This window comes from Castor canadensis, chromosome X (genome assembly GCF_047511655.1).
Source record: "Castor canadensis chromosome X, mCasCan1.hap1v2, whole genome shotgun sequence".
Taxonomy (NCBI): Eukaryota; Metazoa; Chordata; class Mammalia; order Rodentia; family Castoridae; genus Castor; species Castor canadensis.
In genome coordinates, this window is record NC_133405.1 from 4,526,540 (window position 1) to 4,551,695 (window position 25,156).

At 40.0% G+C, this 25,156-nt stretch overlaps 1 protein-coding gene across 11 annotated transcripts in view; it reads right to left on the reverse strand.

The window, feature by feature from the left end:
• Nucleotides 1–25,156, reverse strand: part of Mtmr1 (myotubularin related protein 1) — a 79,436-nt gene that overhangs the window by 16,927 nt on the left and 37,353 nt on the right. For all 11 annotated transcript variants that reach the window (XM_074062423.1, XM_074062419.1, XM_074062418.1 and 8 more), the window contains 3 exons: nucleotides 17,895–18,080; nucleotides 17,142–17,348; nucleotides 1,238–1,330 (listed from right to left, as the gene is read on the reverse strand). In XM_074062423.1, the coding sequence (XP_073918524.1) occupies nucleotides 1,238–1,330; nucleotides 17,142–17,348; nucleotides 17,895–18,080 (486 nt within the window). The remainder of the gene's footprint in view (nucleotides 1–1,237; nucleotides 1,331–17,141; nucleotides 17,349–17,894; nucleotides 18,081–25,156) is intronic.

The following is a 25,156-nucleotide window of genomic DNA, read 5'->3' on the forward strand; positions in this document are numbered from 1 at the left end:
ACCACCAGAGCATCAGCCAGTCTGCAGTGAGCCTAAGAGCTGGCATGGCTTCCAAGCTCTCAGTGAATGATTCTGGGGAGGAGTCCTCACTGAGGCAGACAGAGGCAGCAGAGGCAGCGTCTGGTTTTCAACCTTCTTTCTTCCCAAACACACACTCCTATCACAGGACTAATAGTTGATAATTTTCTGCATCAAGGAGGTAAATGCTGTCTGAAAAGGCTCGAGGGTGACTGTGAGAAGGCTGCCAGCAGGATAAAACATGAGCAGCAAGGCTATTGGAAGAATCCTTGCAGATAAATGGCAGCTTTCAGGCTGGTTCCCTTCCCTGTGACTGAAGAAAGGCAAGGCTAGAGCAACTCACACAGGAATAGGAGGGAGAGCAGCCAGGCCCTGGTTCTCTGTCCCCTAACTTACCCTTTACCCCAGCTAGGCTAGACAACAGGCACTGAAGAAGACTACTCTCTTGCCTCAGCTGGCTCCGTTCTCTCTCTCTCTCTCTCTCTCTCTCTCTCTCTCTCTGGTTCCAGGTCCATTTCCCTGGCATCACCTCCAATCCTGAGGCTAAAACCTGAAATTCAGGCTTGGAAATTGAAAATTAAGGAAAAAACAGAGTGCACACTATGGCCTTTGAAGTGAAGAAACAGAGTCTAACATAGGGAAGGAAGGTTCCAGCATGGCTCCTTTGCTTAACAAAGCCCTGTACATTGGGGTTTGGGAACTAAGCAAAAGCTAATGACAAAATGCTATGTAGCTTCATGGACATACATTTCCCTCAGAGATCCTGAGGTGTGAGGGGTTGTGGCCTGGGGCAGATTGTGGAGATTCTTGGACTCCTCCTCTAACCCACTGACTGGCAGTTCAGCAACATCCCCATTTCTAACACATGGCCAAACCTTAGATTTAGGGCTCAGCAGGAGACCAAGCAGGTTTCCTTCATCTGAAAAAAATGGAGCAATAGAAGCAGAACTGACTGAGGAGTAGGACCATGATTTACACAGCTGGTTGACAAAAGCCATTTGCAGAAAAAAGTAATTTTGGCATGAAATAGGCTGTTTCTAATTTTCTGTTTATACTTTAAGGAAATTAGAATCAACTTGCATTAAAAAAACAGAGTCATAATTTTCATACATACAAACACTCATTGTGAATGAAACAGTAATCAATGTTTAGGTAATCTTCAGCTGTAAGATACATTTGAACCAAATAATAGGTCAGATATATACTTGAAATCTCTCACCTGTCTTGTCATTTGCCAAACACAGTCAATAAACTGAAGAAATATAGGGGATCGGTCAGCATCTGCATGGTTGTCATCACCATGGCCCACTCTCTGAAAAGAAACAAAAGATTCAGTATCTTCATGTATGTCATGGTCCGCTCAAAAGTCACTTAAATTGCCTGGTAGAAGAACCAAGTCTCATCAGGCCTAACAGAATTCCTGGCACATCATAGTCACTCAATAATATGCACCAAATTGAGTTGATTTCCATTTATTTCAGCAAACTAAATTTCATTTTACAATATTTATACATGGTGACTGTTTTATAATTTCCTTTTAATATAGCTGATATCAAGAAATGATAAGCAACTGGATAGTAAAATTTTCATTTCCAATAATGGGGTTAAGATCAGCAACTACACCAAGTGCACAGTATCAACGTGAGAGTACCAACTAGTAGCTCAAAAAGCACAACATGAATGCCATTTTCTCTAAAAGTTAAAAACACTTTTTTCTATTTTTCAGAAACATCAGGAAATCTGAGAATCAAAACAATGATTAAGATCATACAAGTTTTAAATAATTCTACATGATTCAGAGACCCCAAAATCTCATTTTTGAAGTGGTAATGGGGTGAAGTCTTTGCTCAAGGAAGTCCATTACACCATTTGTACTTGTGATATATTAATAAATTCATTCATAAAAGGTAATATTTTCAGCCAAATAAACAAGATTGCTGAAACACTGAAAATGCTAGGAGTAAAAAGACAGTTAGAATGAGTATTCTGGCCAGGAGAAAGTGGACGGATATATTTTATGCACTAAAATGAAATAACTGCCAAGAAAGACTACTATATCCAGCAAATTTAGTCTTTAAAATTGAAGGAGGGGGACTGAGGATGTACCTCAGTGGTTGAGGGTTTGCCTGCCATGCACAAGGCCCTGAGTTAGATCTTCAGTACCACAAAAAACTGAAATAAAGATTTTCCATGATAAACACAAGCTAAAGCGATTCATAACCACTACACCAGCATTGTAGAAGATACTTAAAAAAAACTACCACACACAGAAGAGGAAGAAAGAGATATACAAACACAAGAACTCAGGAAACAACAAATCTCACTAAGAGAACAGACTAATAAATGAGAAGGAGAAAAGAATCAAACATTAACTCAGTAAACTAGCAAATTTCTAAGATGAAAAAAAGGAGAAGTTAGTACATACCGTTCAATAATAAGAGCAAATGTAAACAGTCTTAGGTCTCCAATTAAAGACACAGACTGGCTGAATGGATTAAAAACCAGGATCCAACTGTTTGCTGTCTACAAGAAACTCACTTCACTGGACAAGGCAAACAGAATGAAAGTGAAAGGATGGAAAACAACATTCTAAGTGAATGGGATTTAAAAATAAGCAGCAGTAGTTATACTCATATCTACAAAGCAGATTTCAAGCCAAAACTAGAAGAGATTTTTAAAAGGTCACTACAGTGCCAGGTATGGTGGTACATGCTTATAATCCCATCTATGTGGAAGGTGGATATGGGAGGATTTTAGTTTGAAGCCAGCCTGGGAGAAAGTTAGACCCTATCTCAACAAATAATCTGGATGTGGTGGTGCACACCTATGATCCCAACTACATGGGATTTGGAGGTAGGCCAGTCCTAGAGTAAAAACGCATGAGACCCTATGTGAAAAACAAACTAAAGCAAAAAGGGCTGGGGACATGGCTACATAAGTAGAGTGCTTATTTAGCAAACACAAGGCACTGAATTCAATCCTAGTCTTGCCAAAAAGATCACTACATATCAATAGAGGTAACAATCCATTAAGAACATATGACAACTGTAAATATGTATGTACTGAATGTTGATATACACAATTTCATAAAACAAACACAAGTGGACGTAAGAGGACAGATAGGTCCAGACACAATAATAGGATATGACTTCAATGCCACACTCACATCAATAGATAGACCATCCAGACAAAAAAAAAAATCAACAAAGAAATTCCAGAGTTAGAACAGGAAGGTAGAACAGGTCCTGTCTGGGGATACCAGTGAGAGGAGGAGAATATAAGGAAAGGATGTAAGATGGTAAATGTAAAAAAAATGGAAAAATGAGACCAGTTGAAATTGGAGATTGATGGGGGGGATGAATCCAACTATTATATATTGTAAGAACTTTTGTAAATGTCACAATGTACCCCCAGTACAACAATAGTATGATAATAAAATAAGTAAAAAAAATGTTTAAAGCCACCCAAATATTGAAAAAAAGAAAACATTCCAGAAAAGCTTAATGGGACATAGTCAAATTCTTAAAAAGTGTTAATGGCTTTTCTTGTGTTTAAGAAAATATGACTTAAAATGTACAGTTTTCACTTTGTCCCATAAAGCAAAAAGCATGTCTTTTCTTCTATATCTCTAATAAACTTGTACTTTATGTATATTAGTTGCAGAAAAAAATTACTGCTAATTTTAAACACAGGAAACTCCCAAATTAAACTGCAACACATATTAAATGTACTTAACAGACATCTACAGAACATTCCATCCAACAGCTATGGAATACACATTCTTCTCAGAAGCCCATGGAACTTTCTCCAAAATGGAGCACATTTTATACCATAAAAGTAAGTCTTAAAAAATACCAAAAAAACTGAAATTATCAGTTAATAATCAAATTAAAATTAGAAATCAAATAATAAGAGAAACTACAAAATTAGACAAACACACACAGAGACTGAATAATACACTTTTGTTTTGTTTTTTGAAGGTACTGGGGTTTGAACTCAGGGGCTCACATTTGCTAGGCAGGCACTCTACCACTGAAGTCACTCCACCAGCTCTTTTTCTTTTATTGAGATAAGGACTTGATATATAGCATAAGCTGTCCCGGAACTCACTATGCAGCCCAGGCTGGCCTCAAACTCATGACCTTCCTGCCTCAGATTCCTAAGTGCTGTGATGTGCCACCATACCTGACTGAGCAATACACTTTTGAATGACCATTGGGCCACTGAGGAAATCAGTGAGGAAATTTTAAAATTCCTAGAATCAAATGAAAATGAAAACACAACTTACAAGAACATGTGAGATACAAGAAAGGCAGTTCTAAGAGTGATGGTTATAGCTATGAGTAGTTTTATTAAGAAGTCAGAGAGGCCAGGCATGGCAGCACAGGTCTGTAATTCTAGCTACTTGGGAGGTAGAGACTGGGAGGATGACTGGAGTCAGCCCAGGCAAAAAGTTAGCAAGATTCCCACCTCAATCAATAAGCCATGCATGGTAGTGATCACCTAAGATTTCAGATACATAGACGACAAGGTACATGGGAGGATCATGATATGAGGCCAGCCCCAGGCAAAAACATAAGACCCTATTTTTTTTTGCTGCAGAGATTTGAACTCAGGACATGCACCTTGAACCACTCCACCAGCCCTTTTTTCTTATGGGTTTTTTGAGATAGGGTCTCACAAACTATTTGCCTGGGCTGTGTTCAAACTGAGATCCTACTGATCTCTGTCTCCTGAGTAGCTAGAATTACAGGCACGAGCAACAGGTGCCCAGCAGTAAGACCCTATTTGAAAACTAGCTAAACCAAAAAATGGTTGGGGAAATGGCTCAAGTGGTAGAGCGCCTGCCTGGCAAGCTTGGGACCCTGAATTCAAAACCCCAGTACTGAAAAAAAAAAAGCTAGCGAGATCTCAAATAAATAACCTATAAAAATGCACCTCAAGATTCCAGAAAAACAAGAACAAACCATACACAAAAAGGTAGATGAAAAGAAATAAAGATCAGGGCAGAAAATAGTGAAAAATGGAGAACATCTTGGTGAGCATGGGACAGTTCACCTGAGGAGACTGTGAGTTTTAGGTCCAGCTGCAGCTTCAAATCACATGTCATGGAGGGATCTAAGGTGGCGACTAGAGTGCAGAAGCAGACAGCGTGAGCTCTGTAAATCAAAACTTTTGCTGAGAAGCTGGAGCCACACTTGGTGGAAATAAACCACCAAAAAGAATCAAAACTCCAGCACCCTGAACCCCTAGCCCATACAAAGCGTCTCCACACCACATTACACTGAGAAAGCAGGAGGGCTCCCACACCACCAGACGCTGGGGGGTCCAAACCTGCTTGGGAGACACAGACCAACAGGTGAGCAAATAAGTGGCACAGGGTATTCCCACAGCTACCCCTGGGATAAACCAGCATAGCCCCCTGGGCAGACTGACCTCCACCTTGCAATAAATAAATAAATAAATATATAATAAACAAGGAAATGAAAAGGACATGCAGCAGAGGGGGTGGGGTGCACTGAGTGCACCAGAAAAGGGGGTAGAGGCAAGGAGATGATCTCCATGTGACCTTTCAGTAAACAAAGACTGGAAAGGCAGAAGGGCTGACAGTGGGTGGGTGATAAGTCGCTGCCTGAAATAGGGCAGATGGCAGTCCACAAAGCTCATCTCCTGAGCCAGTGAGCAACATCCAAAGTCAAACAATGTTGCAAAATTGAAAAGCAGTCAGCAAACCAGCATAACAGCTGACAGCAAAGAGGCAGCTGACATATCTCTGACCTTGCCCCAGAGAAAGGGCATAAGGCAAAGAAACAAGCCCTCAGTAAACCAATACAGCAAAAACCCAACTCCAAAGCAGGACGGCTAGTGGACCACAGAGCTAATCTCCAGAACTTGAGGACAAGCCACACCTCACTGAGGGAGGAGCTGACTAAGCAGCTGCCACTGAAAGACAGGAAAAAAAACTGGCAAGTCTCCTCAACCACCTGGCAAGACTAAGACAGAGCTTCTGCTTAAATATGAACACCAGGACTGGATGCTGAAGGAGTAACACCAGAACAACTAAGACTGAAATTCTATTGTTCCTGAACCTGAATTTTTTTTAATGTGTTTGTTTGTTTTGTTCCCTGTTTGTTTGTCCACCACCTCTCCATGTTGATTTCTCTGGTTCTTTCTTTTTTTTCTTTTTCTTTCTTCGTTTTATTAGTTTTACTATTGTAAGTTAGCTAATAGTAAGTTTCACACAGACCAGGGACAGAAACAGCACCAAGTGGAGCGATAGGAAGACAAAAAAGGTGATGGAAACCATTCTCTCCCTCCAAAATAAATTAATACAGGATTCAGAGGGAAATGAAGAAATCGGATACCCAGTTCCAGACTCTAACAAAACAAAGATAAACTATGCCAAGGAACCCAACGAAGCCCACAAGAACACCCTGAAGAAGAAATCCTGCAAGTAATCACTGAGAATTTCATGGAGATGTTACTAGACATGGTAAACCAAAACATACAGGAGGCACTCAAGAAATTCCAAGACATCAAAACAAATGATGTCTTTTTATGAGAAGACATAAAAACAAATAAATGAACTCATAGGAGCTTTAAATAAATACCAAAGTGAAACAGAGAACACCATAAATAAAGAGAAAATGAATTAAGGACGAAAATTGACAATATTAAAGAGGAAGTGACCCCATGATATGGAAAATCTCAGAAAAAAGAATGTAACAGAAATACAAAACACAATGGAAGGCGACTCCAGCAGAATAGAACAAGCAGAAGACAGAATCTCAGAACTTGAAGATAAATGGAAATTAAAGAAAAAACTGAAGAGCTATTAGTCAAACAACTCAAGACCTATGAAAGGAATATGAAAGAACTCACTGACTCCATCAGAAGACCAAACCTGAGAATCACGGGCATTGAAGAAGGAGAAGAGGTGCAAGCAAAAGGAATGTGTAATATATTCAACAAAATAATAACAGAACATTATCCAAATCTAGAGAAAACTATGCCCATTCAGGTACAGGAAGCCTCCAGGACACCAAACAGACTTGACCAAAATAGAACTACCCCACAACATATTATCATTAAAACAACAAGCACAGAGAATAGAGAAAGAATATTGAAGTCTGTAAGAGAGAAAAAACAAACAACATACAAAGGTAAACCCATCAAAATCACAGCAGATTTCTCAACAGAAACCTTAAAAGCAAGTAGAGTATGGAGTGAGTTCTTCTGGAAACTTAATGAAAATAACTTCAACCCTAGGATACTCTACCCAGCAAAGCTATCGTTCAAAAGAGATGGAGCAATAAAAGTCTTCCATGACAAGCAGAAACTAAAACAATATATGACCACCAAGCCACCATTACAAAAGGTTCTTCAAGGAATTCTGCACACAGAAAATGAAAGCAAACAAAACCATGAAAGGACAGGCAGTACCAAACAAAAGGAGAAGAAAAGGCAAAAAAGTAGAGAGTACCATTGATTCAGCTGCACACAATCAAACCCTTAAACAACAAAAACAACTAAATGACTGGAATCACCACATACCTATCAATACTAACAGTGAATGTTTATGTACTTAATTCCCCCAGCAAAAGACACCACTTGGCAAACTGGATTAAAAAGGAAGATCCAATAATCTGTTGTTTACAGGAGACCCATCTCATTGACAGAAACAAGCACAGGCTTAGGGTGAAAGGCAGGAAGAAGATTTACCAAGCCAATGGCCCCCCAAAACAGGCAGGAGTAGCAATACATATCTCAGACAAAGTAGACTTCAAACTTACACTGATCAAACAAGATAAAGAAGGACACTCCATACTAACAAAAGGGGAAATACACTAAAAGGAAATAACAATTATCAACCTATATGCACTCAACATCAATGCACCCAATTTCATCAAACATACTCTGAAGAACCTAAAAGCATATATAAACTCCAACACAGTGATAGTGAGAGACTTTAATACCTCCCATCACCAACAGATAGGTCATCCAAACAAAAAATCAATAAAGAAATTCTAGAACTAAATCACACCATAGATCAAATGGACCTAGCTGATGTCTACAGAATATTTCACCCAACTTCTGCACAATATACATTCTTCTCAGCAGCCCATAGAACCTGCATCAAAATTGATCATATATTAGGGCACAAAGCAAGCCTCAGTAAATATAAGAAAATAGAAATAATCCTATACATTCTATCTGATCACAATGCATTAAAACTAGAACTCAACAACAAAAACAACAGTAAAAAACATGCAAACAATTAGAGGTTGAACAATACATTGCTCAATGATCAATGAGTCATTGATAAAATAAAAGAGGAAATTAAAAGGTTCCTGGAAGTTAATGAAAATAAAAATACAACCTACAGGAACCCATGGGACAGAGCAAAGGCAGTCCTAAGAGGAAAGTTTATAGCCATGAGTGCATATATTAAAAGGACAGAAAGATCTCAAATCAATGACCTAATGGTACATCTCAAACTCCTAGAAAAACAAGAACAAGCAAATCCCAAAACAAGCAGAAGGAGAAAAATAATAAAAATAAGGGCTGAAATCAATGAAATAGAAACAAAAAAAAAATAAAAAGAATCAAAGAAACAAAAATAAGATTGACAGACCCCTGACAAACCTGACTAAAATGAGGAGAGAAAAAACCCAAATCAGTAAAATCAGAAAAGCAAAAGGGGAGATAACAACAAACACCACGGAAATCCAGGAAATCATCAGAAACTACTTTGAGAGCCTGTATTATAATAAATTTGAAGATCTTGAAGAAATGGACAGATTTCTAGATACTTATGACCATCCAAAATTGAACCAAGAGGATATTAATCACCTGAACAGATCTAGAACACAAAATGAAATTGAAGCAGCAATAAAGAGTCTCCCAAAAAAGAAAAGTCCAGGACCTGATGGATTCTCTGCTGAATTCTATCAGACCTTTAAAGAAGAACTGATACCAACCCTTCTTAAACTGTTCCATGAAATAAGAAGGGAAGGAACACTGCCTAACTCATTTTATGGAGACAGTATTAAACTCATCGCAAAACCAGGCAAAGATAACTCCAAAAAAGGAGAACTATAGGTCAATCTCCTTAATGAACATCGATGCAAAAATCCTCAATAACATAATGGCAAATCAAATCCAACAACACATCAGAAAGATCATTCACCACGACCAAGTCGGCTTCATCAATACACAAATCTATAAATGTAATGCAGCACATTAATAGAAGCAAAGACAAAAACCACTTGACCATCTCAATTGATGTAGAAAGCCTTTGACAAGATCCAACACCACTTCATGATAAAAGCTCTAAGAAAACTAGTAATAGAAGGAATGTACCCCAACATTGTAAAGGCTATTATATGACAAACCTACAGACAACATCATACTTAATGGTGAAAAACTGAAAACATTTTCACTAAAATCAGGAATGAAACAAGGGTGCCAACTCTCCCCACCCTTATTCAACATAGTACTGGAATTCCTAGCCAGAGCAATTAGGCAAGAAGAAGAAATAAAAGGAATACAAATAGGTAAAGAAACTGTCAAATATCCATATTTGCAGATGACAGGATCCTATATCTTAAAGACCTAAAAAACTCTACCCAAAAACTCCTAGACACCATAAACAGCTACAGCAAGGTGGCAGGACACAAAATCAACTTACAAAAATCATTAGCTTTTCTATACATCAAAAACGAACAAACTGAGAAAGAATATATGGAAACAATTCCATTATAATAGCCTCAAAAAAATCAAATACCTAGGAGTAAACTTAACAAAAGATGTGAATGACCTCTACAAGGAGAACTACAAACCTCTGAAGAAAGAGATCGAGGAAGACTACAGAAGGTGGAGAGATCTCCCACGATCATGGATTGGTAGAATCAACATAGTAAAAATGGCTATACTACCAAAGCAATCCACACGTTTAATGCAATTCCCATCAAAATCCCAATGACATTCATCACAGAGATTGAAAAATCTACCCTAAAGTTCACTTGGAAACACAAGAGACCACCAATAGCCAAGGCAATACTCAACAAAAAGAGGAAACACTGTAAGTATCACAATACCCGACTTCAAACTATATTACAAAGCAATAGCAATAAAAAACAGTATGGTACTGGCACAAAAACAGACATGGAGACCAGTGGAACATAATAGAGGACCCAGATATGAATCGACACAACTATGCCCACCTTATTTTTGACAAAGGTGCCAAAAATTTACAAGGGAGAAAAGACAGCATCTTCAGCAAATGTTGCTGGGAAATTGGTTATCCGTCTCAAAAAACTGAAACTAGATTCATGTTTATCACCCTGCACTAGTATCAACTCAAAATGGATCAAGGACCTTAATATCAGACCCCAAACTCTGAAGTTAGTACATGAAAGAACAGGGAACACTCTGGAAGTAATAGATATAGGCAAGGACTTCCTCAATACAACCCCAGCAGCTCAGCAACTAAGAGAAAGGATGGATAAAAGGGACTTCAGAAAATTAAACAGCTTCTGCACAACAAAAGAAATGATCTCTAAATTGAAGAGACCACCCACAGAGTGGAAGAAAATATTTGCCAGCTATACATCAGACAAAGGACTGATAACCAAAATATATAGGGAAGTTAAAAAACTAAGCTCTCCCAAAAGCAGTGAACCAATAAAGAAATGGGCAACTGAACTAAACAGAACTTTCTCAAAAGAAGAAATTCAAATGGCCAAAAAACACATGAAAAAATGCTCACCATCTCTAGCCATAAAGGAAATGCAAATCAAAACCACACTAAGATTCCACCTCACATCTATTAGAATAGCCATCATCAAAAACACCACCACCAACAGATGTTGGTGAGGATGTGGGGAAAAAGGAACACTCATACACTGCTGGTGGGAATGCAAGCTAGTAAAACCACTCTGGAAAAAAATATGGAGGCTTCTTAAAAATCTAAACATAGATCTTCCATATGATCCAGCAATTCCACTCCTGGGGATATAGCCAAAGGAATGCGACATAGATTACTCCAGAGGCACCTGCACACCCATGTTTATTGCAGCACTATTCACAATAGCCAAGTTGAGGAAACAGCCAAGATGCCCCACTACAGACCAATGGATTAAGAAAATGTGGTATTTATATACACCATGAAGTTTTACTCAGCCATGAAGAAGAATGAAATCTTATTATTCTCAAGTAAATGGATGGAACTGGAGAACATCATTCTGGGTGAGGTTAGTCAGGCTCAGAAGACCAAAAATCATATGTTCTGTCTCATAAGTGGACTTTAGATCTAGGGCAAATACAGCAATGTGGTTGGACTTGGGTCACATGCTAAGGGGAGAGCACATATGGGAGATATTGGGGATAGGCAGGAAACCCAAAACATGAAAGTGTTTGATGTCCCCACTGCAGAGGAGCTAATACAGAAACCTTAAAGTGACAGAGGTCAATATGGGAAGGGGATCAGGAACTAGTGAAAAGGTCAGGTAGAGATGAATCAACTTGGGTTGTAACACATTTGTACATGGAAGCAATGCTAGGAATCTCTCTGTATAGCTATCCTTACCTCAACTAGCAAAAATGCTTTGTCTTTCTTATTATTGCTTATGTCTTCAACAAAATTAGAGATAAGAGCAGAACAGGTTCTGCCTGGAAGCGAGGGAGGGTGGGGGGAAGAAGGAGGGGACAGTGGGGGCGGCGCACAGGGGGAGAAATGGCCCAAACAATGTATGCACACGTGAATAAATGAATAACAAATTTAAAAAAAAAGAAAAATGGAGAATAAAAGAACATCATGGGTTAATGAAACAAAGAATTAGTTCTTTGAAAAGAGAAATAATATTGACAAACTTTTAGCCAAACTAACCAAAGCAGAGAGAAAAAACATAAATTGATGAAATTAGAGGAAAAAAAGAAGATATTACAACAGATGCCCTGAAATCCAGAAGATCATACAGGAATATTTTGAAAACTTACATTCCAATAAATTGGAAAAACAAGAAGACAGCTAAATTTCTAGACACATATGAACTGCCAAAATTGGACCTAGCGTGTATAAAAAAACCTAAACAGATCTATAACAAGCAATGAGATTAAAGCAGTAATAAAGAATTTCTCAACAAAGAAAATCTCAGAACTGAGTCGATTCACTACTTAATTCTACCAGACGTTTAAAGAATTAAAACCAATGTTCAAGCTATTCCATAAAACAGAAAGGGAAGGAATGCTGCCAAATTCATTTTCTGATGTCAGTGTTGCCCTGATACCAAAATGAAATAAAGACACAACAAAAAAGGAAACTATAGCCACTTTCCCTGGTGAACAAAGGTGCAAAATTCCTCAATAAAATACTTGCAAACCAAATTCAACAACACATTTAAAAGCTCATACACTATGATTAAATTGGTTTCATTCCAGGGATGTAAGGATGTTTCAACATACCCAAATTAATAAATGTAATACAGTACATAAATAGAATCAAGTACAAAAATCACAGGATCATCTTAATAGAAACAGAAAAAGCCTTTGAGAAAATTCAACATCACTTCATCATAAAAGCCCTGAAGAAAACAATAAAGGATCACACCTCAACGTAATAAAGGCTATATAATGACAAACCTGTAGCCAACATTAAACTGAGTGACAAAAAACCAAAAACATTTCGTCTAAAATCAGTAACAAGTCAAGGGAGTTCTCTCTGTCTTCTCTTATTCAATATAATGCTTGAAATCTTAGCCAGTGAAATACAGCAAGAAAAGAGATAAAAGGGATAGAAATAGGAAAGGAAGACAGCAAATTATCCCCATTTGCAGATGACATGATTCTATTGTATAAATACCTTAAATACTCCACCTGAACACTCTTTAGATAAGATAAATACTTTCAGAAAAGTAGCAGGATATATCAACATATAAAAATCAGTAGCTTTTCTATAGACCAATAAAGAATCTGCTGAAAAAGAAATCAAGAAAACAATCCCACTGACAATAGTCTCTGGTCAGGCATGGTGGTTCATATCTGTAATGCCAGCTACTCAGGATGTGGAAATTGGGAAGATTGCAGTTTGAGGCCAGCCAGAGCAAAAAGTCAGTGAGACCCTCCCCCCATCTTAGTCAATGGTGGTTCATACCTGTGGTCCCTGTAATGCAGTATGCTATAGGTAGGAAAATCATGGTCTGAGACTAGTCCTGGGAAAAAATAAAGCAAAAAATGGCTGGGGAAATGGCTCAAGTGGTGGAGTGCCTGCCTAGGAAGTGCAAGGCTTGAGATCAAACTGTAATACTACCCCCCAAAGTTACCATTTTAAATGCACAGTTTAGTAGCATTAAGCACACTCACACTGTTGTATACCCATCACCACCATCTATGCCTGTAAGTATTTATCGCCTCAAACTGAAACTCTGCCTCTATTAAAAACTAACTCCCCATTCTCCTCCCCCAGTTCCTGGATGCAATCATTCCACTTTTTGTTTCTATGATTTTGACTATTCTAAACATTTCATATATGTGGAAAATAAATAGTGTTTTTCTTCTTTGTGACTGACTTCTTTAACTTGGCATAATATATTCAAGTTTCTTTCATTTTGTAACATGTGTCAGAATTTCCTTTTTTAAGATTTAATAGTATTCCATCACACAGCTAGACACGTTTTGTTTATGTATTCATATGCTGACAAATACTTGTGTTCCTTCTACCTTTGAGATATTGTGAATAATGCTGCCCTGAACACTTTACTTCTTATGGATATATACCCTTAAATGGAATTGTTGGATGATATAGTAATTCCATTTTTCATTTTTTGAGGAATAGCCAAACTGGTTTTGCATAGTGGCTGGATGCACTGCCTTATTTTGTACTTTCCCTATATAGAATAATCTGTAGAAACTCATCTTCACTATGTAAGGCACCTAGGGAGTAGCTCTGCACTGGTAGCTCACAATGCAGGACTCATCCTTTCTTTTAACAGATATCCATTGAACTCCTCTGGTGTGTGTCAGCTGTCATGGCTGGCCCTCAGGATTTCAGGCATTTTCATGGAATCCAGTAGAGGCTCAGTCCTTAGCTAAGTACTTGAGATACCAAGACAAATTAGGCACCATACCTGTGCTAGATGACTAATTCATTAGTGGTCTGGTTGAGGGAGAAAGACTTGTAGGTAACAAGGATAATAAGGTATTGCAAGGGCTTTTGAGTATGCAAAAGGTACTGTGAAGGTACAAAGCAATGAGTGAACCACCTTCAGATGGGGCTGGGGAGGGAACAAGGGGGAAAGTCACACAAGTAATAGTCATGGTGGAGGGCTCACTTAAACTTTGAATGACAGGGAGATGCCTGCTTCTTAGTATACAGGAATCTATTATAGACAGTGAGAATGTGGTGAGGACACACAGGGAGCTCTAAGTTGCTGGGCATGGCTGAGGCTCAGGGGATGAAGCCAGTGGAAGACAGTGAGAGAGGTGAAGCTGAAGAGAAAGGCTAAGGCCCAATCACCAAAGGCTTTGAGTACTCTTCTGAGGAGCTGTCCATGATACTGTAAGCCACAGAAAGGCACTGAAGGATTCCCACTGGGCAGTGGCAGTGTTAGATCTGAGTTTTGGAATACTTCATCTGGCTACAATGGGGATGGTGGATAGGGAGAGGACAGGATGCAGAGAGATTAGTTAAAGGACTGCCTAAGGAAGAAGGTGAGACCTGAATTAAGGGGGGAGCAGTGGGAGTGGAGAGGAGATGACGGATTTGAATAAACCTGTTTAAAGTCAAGGGACTGGCTGAGATCACTAAGAGACTAAACACACACTGAAAAACAACAATTTAAGGACCAAGCCTTGGAGCACCCCAACATTATGAGTTTGGAGAGATGGGGGAAGATCCAAAAGTAGAAAGTTGTAAAGAGCTGGCAGCCTAGTGAAGAAAGTGCTTCCAAAGGAAGGGAAGGGTCAACAGCATCAAATATTCAGACTAAATAAGGGAGGGACTTGGCAAAGTGGCAGTCATTGTGACATGACCAGCTACAGGGGAAGAGGGCAGTGTGAGAAGGAAGCCCAGATGTAGTAAAGACAGACTAGAAGAACTTACTAGATAAGTAAGTACAGACAACAGTTTTGATGAGTACTATTATAAATGGAACAGGTGATTGGGTGATAGCTGGAGGGAGTTATGGGGCAATAACGGTTATTTTTCAGGTATAACAGCATTTTTCTATACTAATGGGAATGATCAAAGGGAGCCTGGAAATGGAGGCAAGATACAGGGAAGAACAGCTAGCAAGTTCCACGATAAGGTCTATGAGGCATACGATGGAAGCAGGTGGGCAAGGGCAGGAGTTGGCCTCAGAGGCTCAGATGGTTCCTACAGAAACTGGAAGTAATATAAAGTAAAGGGACCCAGAGGGTGGGTGGTTGCAGGCTGAGGACCACTGTTTAAATTCTGGCTCCCCTAACTAGCTGTGCAGTCTTTTGGCTGATAGACATGTGCACAGACAGCCCCACGCTGCCCTTCTGGTACAAGCCCCATGCAGCTTTCTTTCTCTCTGGATATACAGTTTAGGGAGGAAAGGTGGAAGACAGTGGCTTCTGAGTCTTTAGCAAAAGCCAGGTATAAACATTTGGAAGACTCCATACTCTCTTTCCTCCCCACTTAGCCTGGCCTTTGCTGAGGGGAAGAAGCAAATGCATTCATGATGATGTTTAAAAATATCCACAAAACTTAAACTGACCTAGCACTTGGCAACAGCCAGGTGCTACCATAAGAACTTGACATATCCAAACCCTTTCTCCAGACCACACCCATTTCAGAAGGGGGAAAAACCAAGGATCTGACAAGAGCTCCTTTAGGGCATTCAGCTCAGAGGCTGTGGGCCTACCCCTTCCCGGGGAGGGCTTCTGTCCAGCTCTCCTCCCAGAAAGTGCTGTTGCAGTAAGTTCACCTGGTGCTCCCATGCCAAAGCACTGAAGTGTATGCACTGCCTATCCTGCACTACACAGTGAGTCTCAATGGCACTTTTCAATACACAGCAAAGACAAACCTCTTACAGCTCAATAGGCTATAAAGACTAGGATTAGCTGCCAATTGCACTAAACACAAACAGCAGCCCACGAATGCCTCACCAGATGACCCAGCAATTCTACTCCTAGGTATATACTTCTTAAATTGAAAGAAGGTTGTTGTGGGCTGAATAATGTAACCCTCAAATTGAAGCCCAAATCCCAGGTACTTTAGAATGTGATTGTACTTGGAAATAGGGCCTTTACGAAGGTGAAGTTAAAATGAGGCTACTAGAGTGGGTCCTAACCCAATGACTGGTGTCTTCAAGAGACACCACAGACATGTGGCAAGGAGTAAGGTTTCAGGAGAAACCAACCCTTCTGGCAGCTTTATTTGGGACTTCTAGCCTCCATAGCTGTTATAGAATACATTACCATGGTTTAAGCCGGCCAATTTGTGGTACTTAGTTATGGGGATAACTTGCACACCTATGCTAGGATAAGGTTGAAATAGTCCAAGTGTCCATGTACAGATGATGCATAAACAAAATGTAGTACATATACACAAAGGAATGTTCTTCAGTCATAAAAAGAATGAAAAATTGGTATGTGTTATAATATATATCAACCTCAAAAACATTATGCCAGTCATAGGATAAATATTGTATGATTCTACTTATATTAGGTAACTAGAATAGGCAAATTCATACAGACAAAAATCAGATTAGTGGTTGTCAGGGATTTAAGGGAGGAGGAATGTGGGAGTGACTGCTTAATGTATACAGGGGTTCCATTTGAGGTAAGGAATATGTTTTGAGACTAGACAGAGGTAATGGATACACAACACTGTGAATTTACTATAGAACACTGAATTAAGCACTTTAAAGTGGTTAAATCTACGTTACATGAATTTCACCTCATTTTTTAAAAAAGGCATAACTACATTTTTAAAAAGTCCTATCAGGAACATACAATGTTGATATCCATGGTAGTCTATTATGGCAATTCAGGTCATATACACACGGGAAAGCCTGCAAACACATACAAACATGTATGTACACATGCATATGACAGAGCAAAAACAGTTAAGCATAAGCCTCACTGTGTCAACTTACCAGTGCAAACCTATGCCCAAAGCTTATCCACTCCTTTTCTATGAGAACTTCAAATCCTTTAATGGTCCGGTAATAACTGTCCAACATCAGCATTGCCAGAGAGGTGAGTTGAGCGGTTCGGTCCCAACCATCACTGCAGTGCACCACCACGGAGGTTTTCCCAGATTCAATTTTATCAGCAATTCTTACTGCCCCAGCTAGAAGCATCTTCAGAACAGAAGGCACATTAGACAAGGCTACACTGAATTTCAATTGCTGCATAAAATAATTCTGGGAAGGACTTCGGAAGTTCAGGCTAATAAACCACTCAAGAATGCCATGTAGGAGCTGGACATGCAGCTCAGTGGCAGAGCACTTGCCCAGCATGCAGGAGAACCTGGGTCCCATCCCTGAAAAAAAGTGTCATGCAATCAACTGAAAAATCACTAGGAAATATTAACATCATATAAAAAAGCAAAAAATTCTTAGATTAAGAAAAATTAAGCAATAAACAGGGTTCCTTATTAAAGGATCACAAAGTTCTTTTTAAAACCTGACCTGAGGCAAGCATTATCCCCTCCTTCATGATGTCACAAAAGCCCTCCACAAAGACCACAGTCCAAATGCTGCTTGTGCAAACTATAAAAGCTTACATACACAGTAGACATGCATTTAATTTGTAATGTTGAAAAACCACTCAGAGATAGAGATATTTATAGCACAGATGAAGAGATGTCTTAATGAAAATGCTAATAAAACACTGGAAATCTTTACCCTAATATATTCCAGCCAGTGCGTTCCATCCACATTGGATAGCCACCGTGCCTCATCAATGGAAGGGTATACAATCTCTTTTAATTTTCGGAGTGACTCTCTCATCACATGAATATTGTGGATTTCTAAGAACACGAGTTCTGCATTTGGGTAAGCACTTTCACTTTCATATCCTCCACCCTTTGCCTGTAAAAAACAAAAGATATGCATCACTTCATCTGGAATGAACTTTTCTATTGCTTCTAGTACTGCCACACATAGATCACTAAGAGATAACAAACCCATCTGTTAACAAATCTATATTCTACTATGATTGTCCAAGAGCCACCAGAACAAAGTACCAAAAGTTGGATATCTTAAAACAACAGAAATGTGTCATCTCATAGTCTGAAGGCTAGGAGTCTGAAATCAAGGTGTCAGCAGGGCCACGCTCCCTCAAAAGTTTCTAGGAAAGGATACCTCCTTGGCTTTCCTAGCTCCCAAGAGCCCCTGGCATTCCTGGGTTTATAGACACATCACTTTAATCTCTACTTCCATCTCCCCTTATCCGTAACTCTGCTTGTTTTCTTATAAAACCTTCCTCACATCAGATTAGGGCCCACCCTAAACCAATATGACCTCAGCTTGACTTGGTTACAATTTATAAGGACCCTACTTCAAAACAAGGTCACATTGAAAGCTACTAGGAGTTAGGACTTCAACACATCTTTTTTATGGGGACATAATTCAAGCCTTAATCATCTTCCTTCACCTATTATGGTTTCTAAACCAAATGTATAACAACTGATTCTTACTCAAGGAGAATGAGGTTTTAAAAAGTTCCTTCTGTTAGTGCCATCTATCTGAATAGAAAAAGTTGTTCTGCCACAATGTTTCTGTATAGTTCTCAAACCATGAAATTTGTCTAAGCAATTTAAGTAAAATAAAATCCAAATGTATCAAAAAAGGGAATATGGTTTGATATCCCTTTGGTGAGTTCATAATAAAATGTGGTCTGTAGTTAGCTTACATTTTACAGAGGTCAACATTCAAAACATATCTATGGTGAGGATATAGAGGAACTGGAGCTCTAACACATTGCTGGTGGAAATGTAAAGTGGTACAGCTGCTGTGGCAAACAGTCTAATGGGTCCTCAAGAAGTTAAACATAGAATTACCATATGATCTAGTCATTTTATCCTGAGTATATATCCCAAAGAATTCAGAACAGGGATTCAAACAAAAACTTGTACACAAATGTTTACAGCAGCACTAGTCACCCTAGCCAAAAGGGAGAAACAATCCAAATATCCATCAAGAGATAGATGGATGAACAAAACGTGGTCTATCCATACAATGGAATATTATTCAGCTATAAAAGGAATGAAATACTGATGCTACAGTATGGAGAAATTCTAAAAACAGGTGAAAGAAGCCAAACACAAAATACCACATATTGCATGATTCCATTTATATCAAGTGTCCAAAACAGGGAAATCCATAAGGACAAAGGTATACTAGTGGGTGCTGGAGGCTGGAGGAACAGAATGGGGAGTGACTGTTAATGAGTACAGGGTTTCCATTTAGGGTGATGAGAATGTACTGGGATAAGACAGTAGTAGTAATTGCACAACACTTTGAACTGGAAGTCACTAAATTGTAAACTATGGAATGGTTAAATGGTGAGTTTTATGTTATCTGAATTTTATCTCAAAAAAAAAAGTAAACACCTGTGATCCAAAGAACACAGTATTAATTTAGTCTCTAACCATTTACCAAGTGAATGTGAATGGCCAGCCCTGAACTAAGTCCTGGGGCAGCAACAATGAACAAAAGTGGAGACTCTGGTCCTCCAGGCCCTGCAAGTCTAGGAGAGTGGGCAAAGGAGAACATGGTCGAGGACAGCACAGGGCTGTAGGTCCTATGCTATAGGACAGCACAGGAGGCACCAGGTGCAGTGGTCAGCCCTGCACATCAAGAAGGGAAGAAAGGAGAATCAGGGAAGAAAGAACAAGAATACCCAAGGCAAAAGGGCCATATATATAGGTGAATACATGGCTTCTGAGTGGGAGATAAATTCAGCACAGAAAATGCTAGGGCAGTGGGGAAAACAAAGAATGATGAGGCCAGAGAGCATGCCTGGGCCAGATGTCAGGAGTGAAGACAGCCAGCCAGTAGAGGAAGAAAAGACTGGAGGAAGTTAACCAGCACAGAAATGGGCAATCATCTGGCTGAAAGAAGTAAGTCAGAGAGACACCAAATTTGAGATATTTAAAAGACCGGACACAGTGGCTGACTGGAGAAGTGGAAGTGGCAAAGACAGGTTACACCCATGATTCTAAGCTGGGCAACCCAAGAGATGATGGCATCATTTATTGAAATACACATTACTGAAGAAGGAGCAGATTCTATGGGGGAAGAGAGTTTGGCTTTTAGTGTAGTCAGCATCAAATGAGGCTGTAAGAATATTCAACTGGAGATGTCTAGAGACAGCGGAATAAATATGAAATCTCAAGACCGTGGGAAAAATATTAATATGGAAGTCACTGGCACTTGGATGGATGATAAAGGCAGACAAAGGCATGCTTCATGGTGCTCCCCACAGTGTATAATATGAGGAGAGTAGCATAGGACAGAAGCCTGAAGAAATTTGAGGAATCTAAAGAAAAGGGACAGAGAGAAGAACAAAGAATGAGAATATGACTTAATGAGTAAGGTCCTTTCAGCAGGTAGGAGAGGCTAGGGAGAGAACACAGGGCCTAGGGAGAAGGCCAACTCTTCCACTGCAACAGGAGACATGATGGGGAGGAAGTTTCTCGTCTGAAAGTTTGTTCTGTGTGAGGAAGCAAAGCCAGCTGTTGCAAATGGAGGGCTGGAGGACCATATACTTAAAAAACCAGAAAGGGGTCAAAATGGCCCTTGTGGAGAATGGGGAAGCTAGTTGGGGAAACTTAAGAGGACTCCCCAGCAGCATTGAGGGCCCAGCTGAGGCTAGAGCACATAAATCTGGAATGACTCCAGTCTACATGCTGTGGGCCTTCTGTTCTAAAACATTCAGCAGCCCAGGGTATGGTCATGAGAAAGGCAGACAGGAAAACTGAAGTGAGCCAGGCAGGAATGAGTTCATTAGACATCTACTTTGTGCCAAAGCAGAGGAATCAGCCTTGGGTAGTCAGTGGCCAGGGGCAAGAAGTTCCATGAGGTAGTGAGTGAGTCTCATGGTTATTAAGCCCGTCTGCATAAAGAAAACATGAACCAGGAGAATATATTAAGGATAATTTCTTGTCTATAAACAAATTATAAAAAATACAAACCAGACGAATGCTATTAAAAATGAGGTTATGAGCTGATTGAGGTAGCATATGCCTATAATCTCAACTGCTTGGGTGTTGGAGATAGGAGGATCAAGGTTCAAGGCCAGCACAAGCAAAAGTTAGCAAGACTCTATTTAAAAAACAATCCTACCATGATGTTACACGCCTGTAGTCCCAGCTACTCAGAAAATGGCAAGAGGAAGATCACAGTCTGAGGCTGGCCTGGAAAAAAGCAGGAGACCCTATCTGTAAAACAAACTAAAATCAAAAAGGACTAAGGGTGTAGCTCAAGTGGCAGAGTTGGCCTAGCAACTGTGAGGCCCTGAGTTCAATTCCCATGAGGGCTAAAAGTATAAGGTTATGGAGTTAAAAGGGCACTGCATGCTCTGTGCCACGATGCAGGGAACAAGCACCTGGAGATCTCAAGACAGAAAGAAGGAGAAGGGAGTGAGAAAGGAACCCCATCTATATCCTGGCAGGAGCAGAGGGGTGAGGTTCAGAGGGTTGTGGAAAACAAAGAACTTGCTGGTCAGACTTCTCTCCACAGGGTTTAACAAAACAGGGTTCTCAAGAGGAGCAAGTGAACTTGAGACACTGTTACCCACATATGCCCAAGTCTATAAGAAGCTTATAGTGGCAACGGGACATTATCAACCCTGTGGGAAACAGAAATCTGCATATCCCTTGGGAAGCAGCCATCTGGATGGACTCAGGATCCCCTGATTTCAGAGCAGCTGTTCAATGGCTGAAGACCTGCCAGGCCATTGCAACAAACTTGTCTATAGTCTGCAGCAGGGATGGCTTCCCACATGACAAAACAGCAGCCTCAGAGAGAACCGTGAAGATGCACAGCAGCAGAATCGTCTGCCAGACTACAAGGCCTGCACATCCTACCCCCACCCCCTGGCTTCTAGCCTCCTTGCCCCCATTCCTTGCTCCCACCACTTGGGATACTGAATCCTTCTTTAGGTCTCAGAGAGGACATTTCTGTGCTTGGCTTCTGCTCCTCAAGGCTACAATCACCACCCAAAACCACCTGCTGGGCACCAATCTCAACCACAACCCTGACCTTTTTCTGAGCTCCAGAGCCTTGTCTTTCCCACCCAGGATTCTCAAATGTAACAGGTTACAGCTAAATCTTGCCATCCATATTACAGGTTCTGAAAAACAACTCCGACTTAAACATCTTTCATGTTGTCACTATGCCTCCATAATGGAGTCAGAAAATTTTAATGTAACATGCAATGCCACTTGCCATTAGGTCCTCTAGCTAGTGATGGTCCATGCAAAGAAAATCCTGACTGCCAACCAGCACTTCATCTCACAGCCTTGAGACAGCCATTCATGTACCTGGTCCAGTTCTGGGAATGTACATATACACAAGATCCTCATGGTCCCTACTGTCAAGAACCTGAGGACCAAATAGCTAGACAGCCACTAAACAAGGAATCAGAAGTATGCCGAGGTTCACAGAAAAGGACGTGCAGAGTACCACAGAACAAGGAGAGATCTGCTCATCTGGAAGGACCTCTCTGAAGAAGTGACATTTAAGGTGTCAACTGAAGGACAGGGGATTCTTAGGTGAGCAGAGGTTATATGAGCATAGGCAAAGGTTCTGAGATGACCCTGGGATGTGTTTATGGAACTCAAAGGAGTTTCACACAGCTAGCACATGGACCTGGAAGATGTGGTGAGACAGAAAGGAAAGGACTCAAGGGTGGAGGGCTTTAGAGGTCCTGGTCAGCAATCTGGAAGTTACTGCCTCAAGGCTCTGAGGGATGTGCACAGAGCTCTGTACATAGATCACTCTGCAACATGGTGACAATAATGATGTAGTATATACCTGAAAATTGCTAAGAGAACAGATTTTTCACTTCAAAAAATAAGCATGTGAGCCAAGCACTGGTGGCTCATACCTGTAATCCTAGCTACTTGTGAGGCTGAAATCAGGAGGATCACAGTTCCAGGCCAGCCTGCGCAAATGTTTTTGACAATCCATCTCACAGAAATAAAGCTGGGCTCATGGCATGTGCCTGTCATTCCGGCAAGGGTGGGAAGCTTAAAATAGGAGGATCATGGTCCAGGCCAACCTGGGCAAAAAGCAAGAGCCTATCTCCACAATAACCAGAGTAAAAGGGGCTGAGGGTGTGCAACTGCGAAGCTGAGTTCAACCTCAGTACTGCCAAAAAAGGAAAAAGTATGTGAGGTCATGCATAGGTTCTCTAGCTTGATTTAACCATTCTATAAGGTATACATATTTCAAAATATCATGTTGTACACCATAAATTATACAACTTTGTCAATTAAAATTAATAAAAATAGGGTTGGGGGCATGGCTCAAGTGGTTGAGTGCCTGCCTAGCAAGTGTGAGGCCCAGAGCTAAAACCCCAGAATTGCCAAAATAACAATAATAATAATAATTTTTAAAAGGAAGATCACTCTGGTTATAATGTGGAGAGTATATTGCAGAGTTGAAACAGAAGTCCAATTACAAGTCCAATTAAACTACTACAATTGTGGTAGTTTAGACAAGAGATGAAGGGTCTTCTAAAAAATAGAAGCAGAAGGAATGCTCCCTAATTCATGAGGCCAGTAGTGCCCTGATAACAAAACCAGACAAAGACAGCACAACAAAACTACAGACCAATATATGTTATGAATATCATTCTCAACAAAATACTAGCAAACAAAATTCAGCAGCATGTTAAGGAAATTACACACCATGACCAAAGTGCGATTTATCCTAAGAATATAAAAGGGGTTACATTAGTTTCCCAGAGGTACTGTAACAAAGTATCACAAACTAGGGGACTTAAAAAAAACACAAATTAATTCTCTCCCAGTTCTGAAGCCTGGAAGTCCAAGATCAAGATGTTGGCAGGGTTGGCTCCTTCTGGAGGTGCTAGGGGAGAATCTGTTCCAGGCAGACCTCTTTCCTAGCTTCTGATGGTTGCTGGCAATCCTTGGCCTCTACCTCTCTGCTTCTCTTGCCATGTAGCCATCTTTCCTCTTTGTGTGGCTGCATCTCTAGATGGTCTTCTTGGAAGGATACCAGTCACTGAATTTTTTTAAAGCATTTTTATGAGCATACATTAGTTGTACAGTGGGGATTCATTGTGATACTTCTTTTGTTGTTCATTTATTCACATGTGCATACATTGTTTGGGTCATTTCTCCCCCCTGCCCCCCTTCCCCACCTATCCCCCCTTCTCCCCTCAGTTCCAGGCAGGGCCTGTTCTGCCCTTATCACTGATTTTGTTGAAGAAAAGACATAAGCATAATAAGGAAGACAAAGCATTTTTGCTAGCTGAGTTAAGGATAGCTATACAGAGAGATTCCTATTATTGATATTTCTGAATATACTTACATTGTATATTGGTTAGGTTTGAGATTTAAGGCCTACTCTACTCTAACATGACCTCATCTTAACTAAATACATGTACAGAGACACTATTTTCAAAAAGGTCATTTTCTGAGGTTATAGGTAGACACAAATTTTGGGGTGACAATTATCAAACCCAATGGTGAAAACCTGAAAGCTTTTCCCCTAAGATTAGGAACCAAAGATGTCTTTTTTTATTCCTATGATTCAACATTGTGCTAAAGGTTCTTGATAGGGAATCAGGTAAGAAGCTGTGAAAGGCACTTTGATCAGAAAGGAAGAGCTCAAACTCTCTATGTGCACATGCCCTAATTATATATGTAGAACTGATAGGCACTTGCATAAATAAGTGGCCTTATGTATGTTCTAGATATTTGCACTGCTATAGTTAAAATCAGTCAAGACATGTAATTTGGTGTCTTTCTTCAATGAACTGACTTTGCACTACTAGATATTTAGAAGACTGTTTTCACAAATACAGCTTTTCTCACATTTTATAATTCCTTGGGATAGTACTACCATGGTGACAGGGAGGATTCAGAGATGGAGAAAAACTGACACAGCAAATGATGTGCCAGACATGGGGA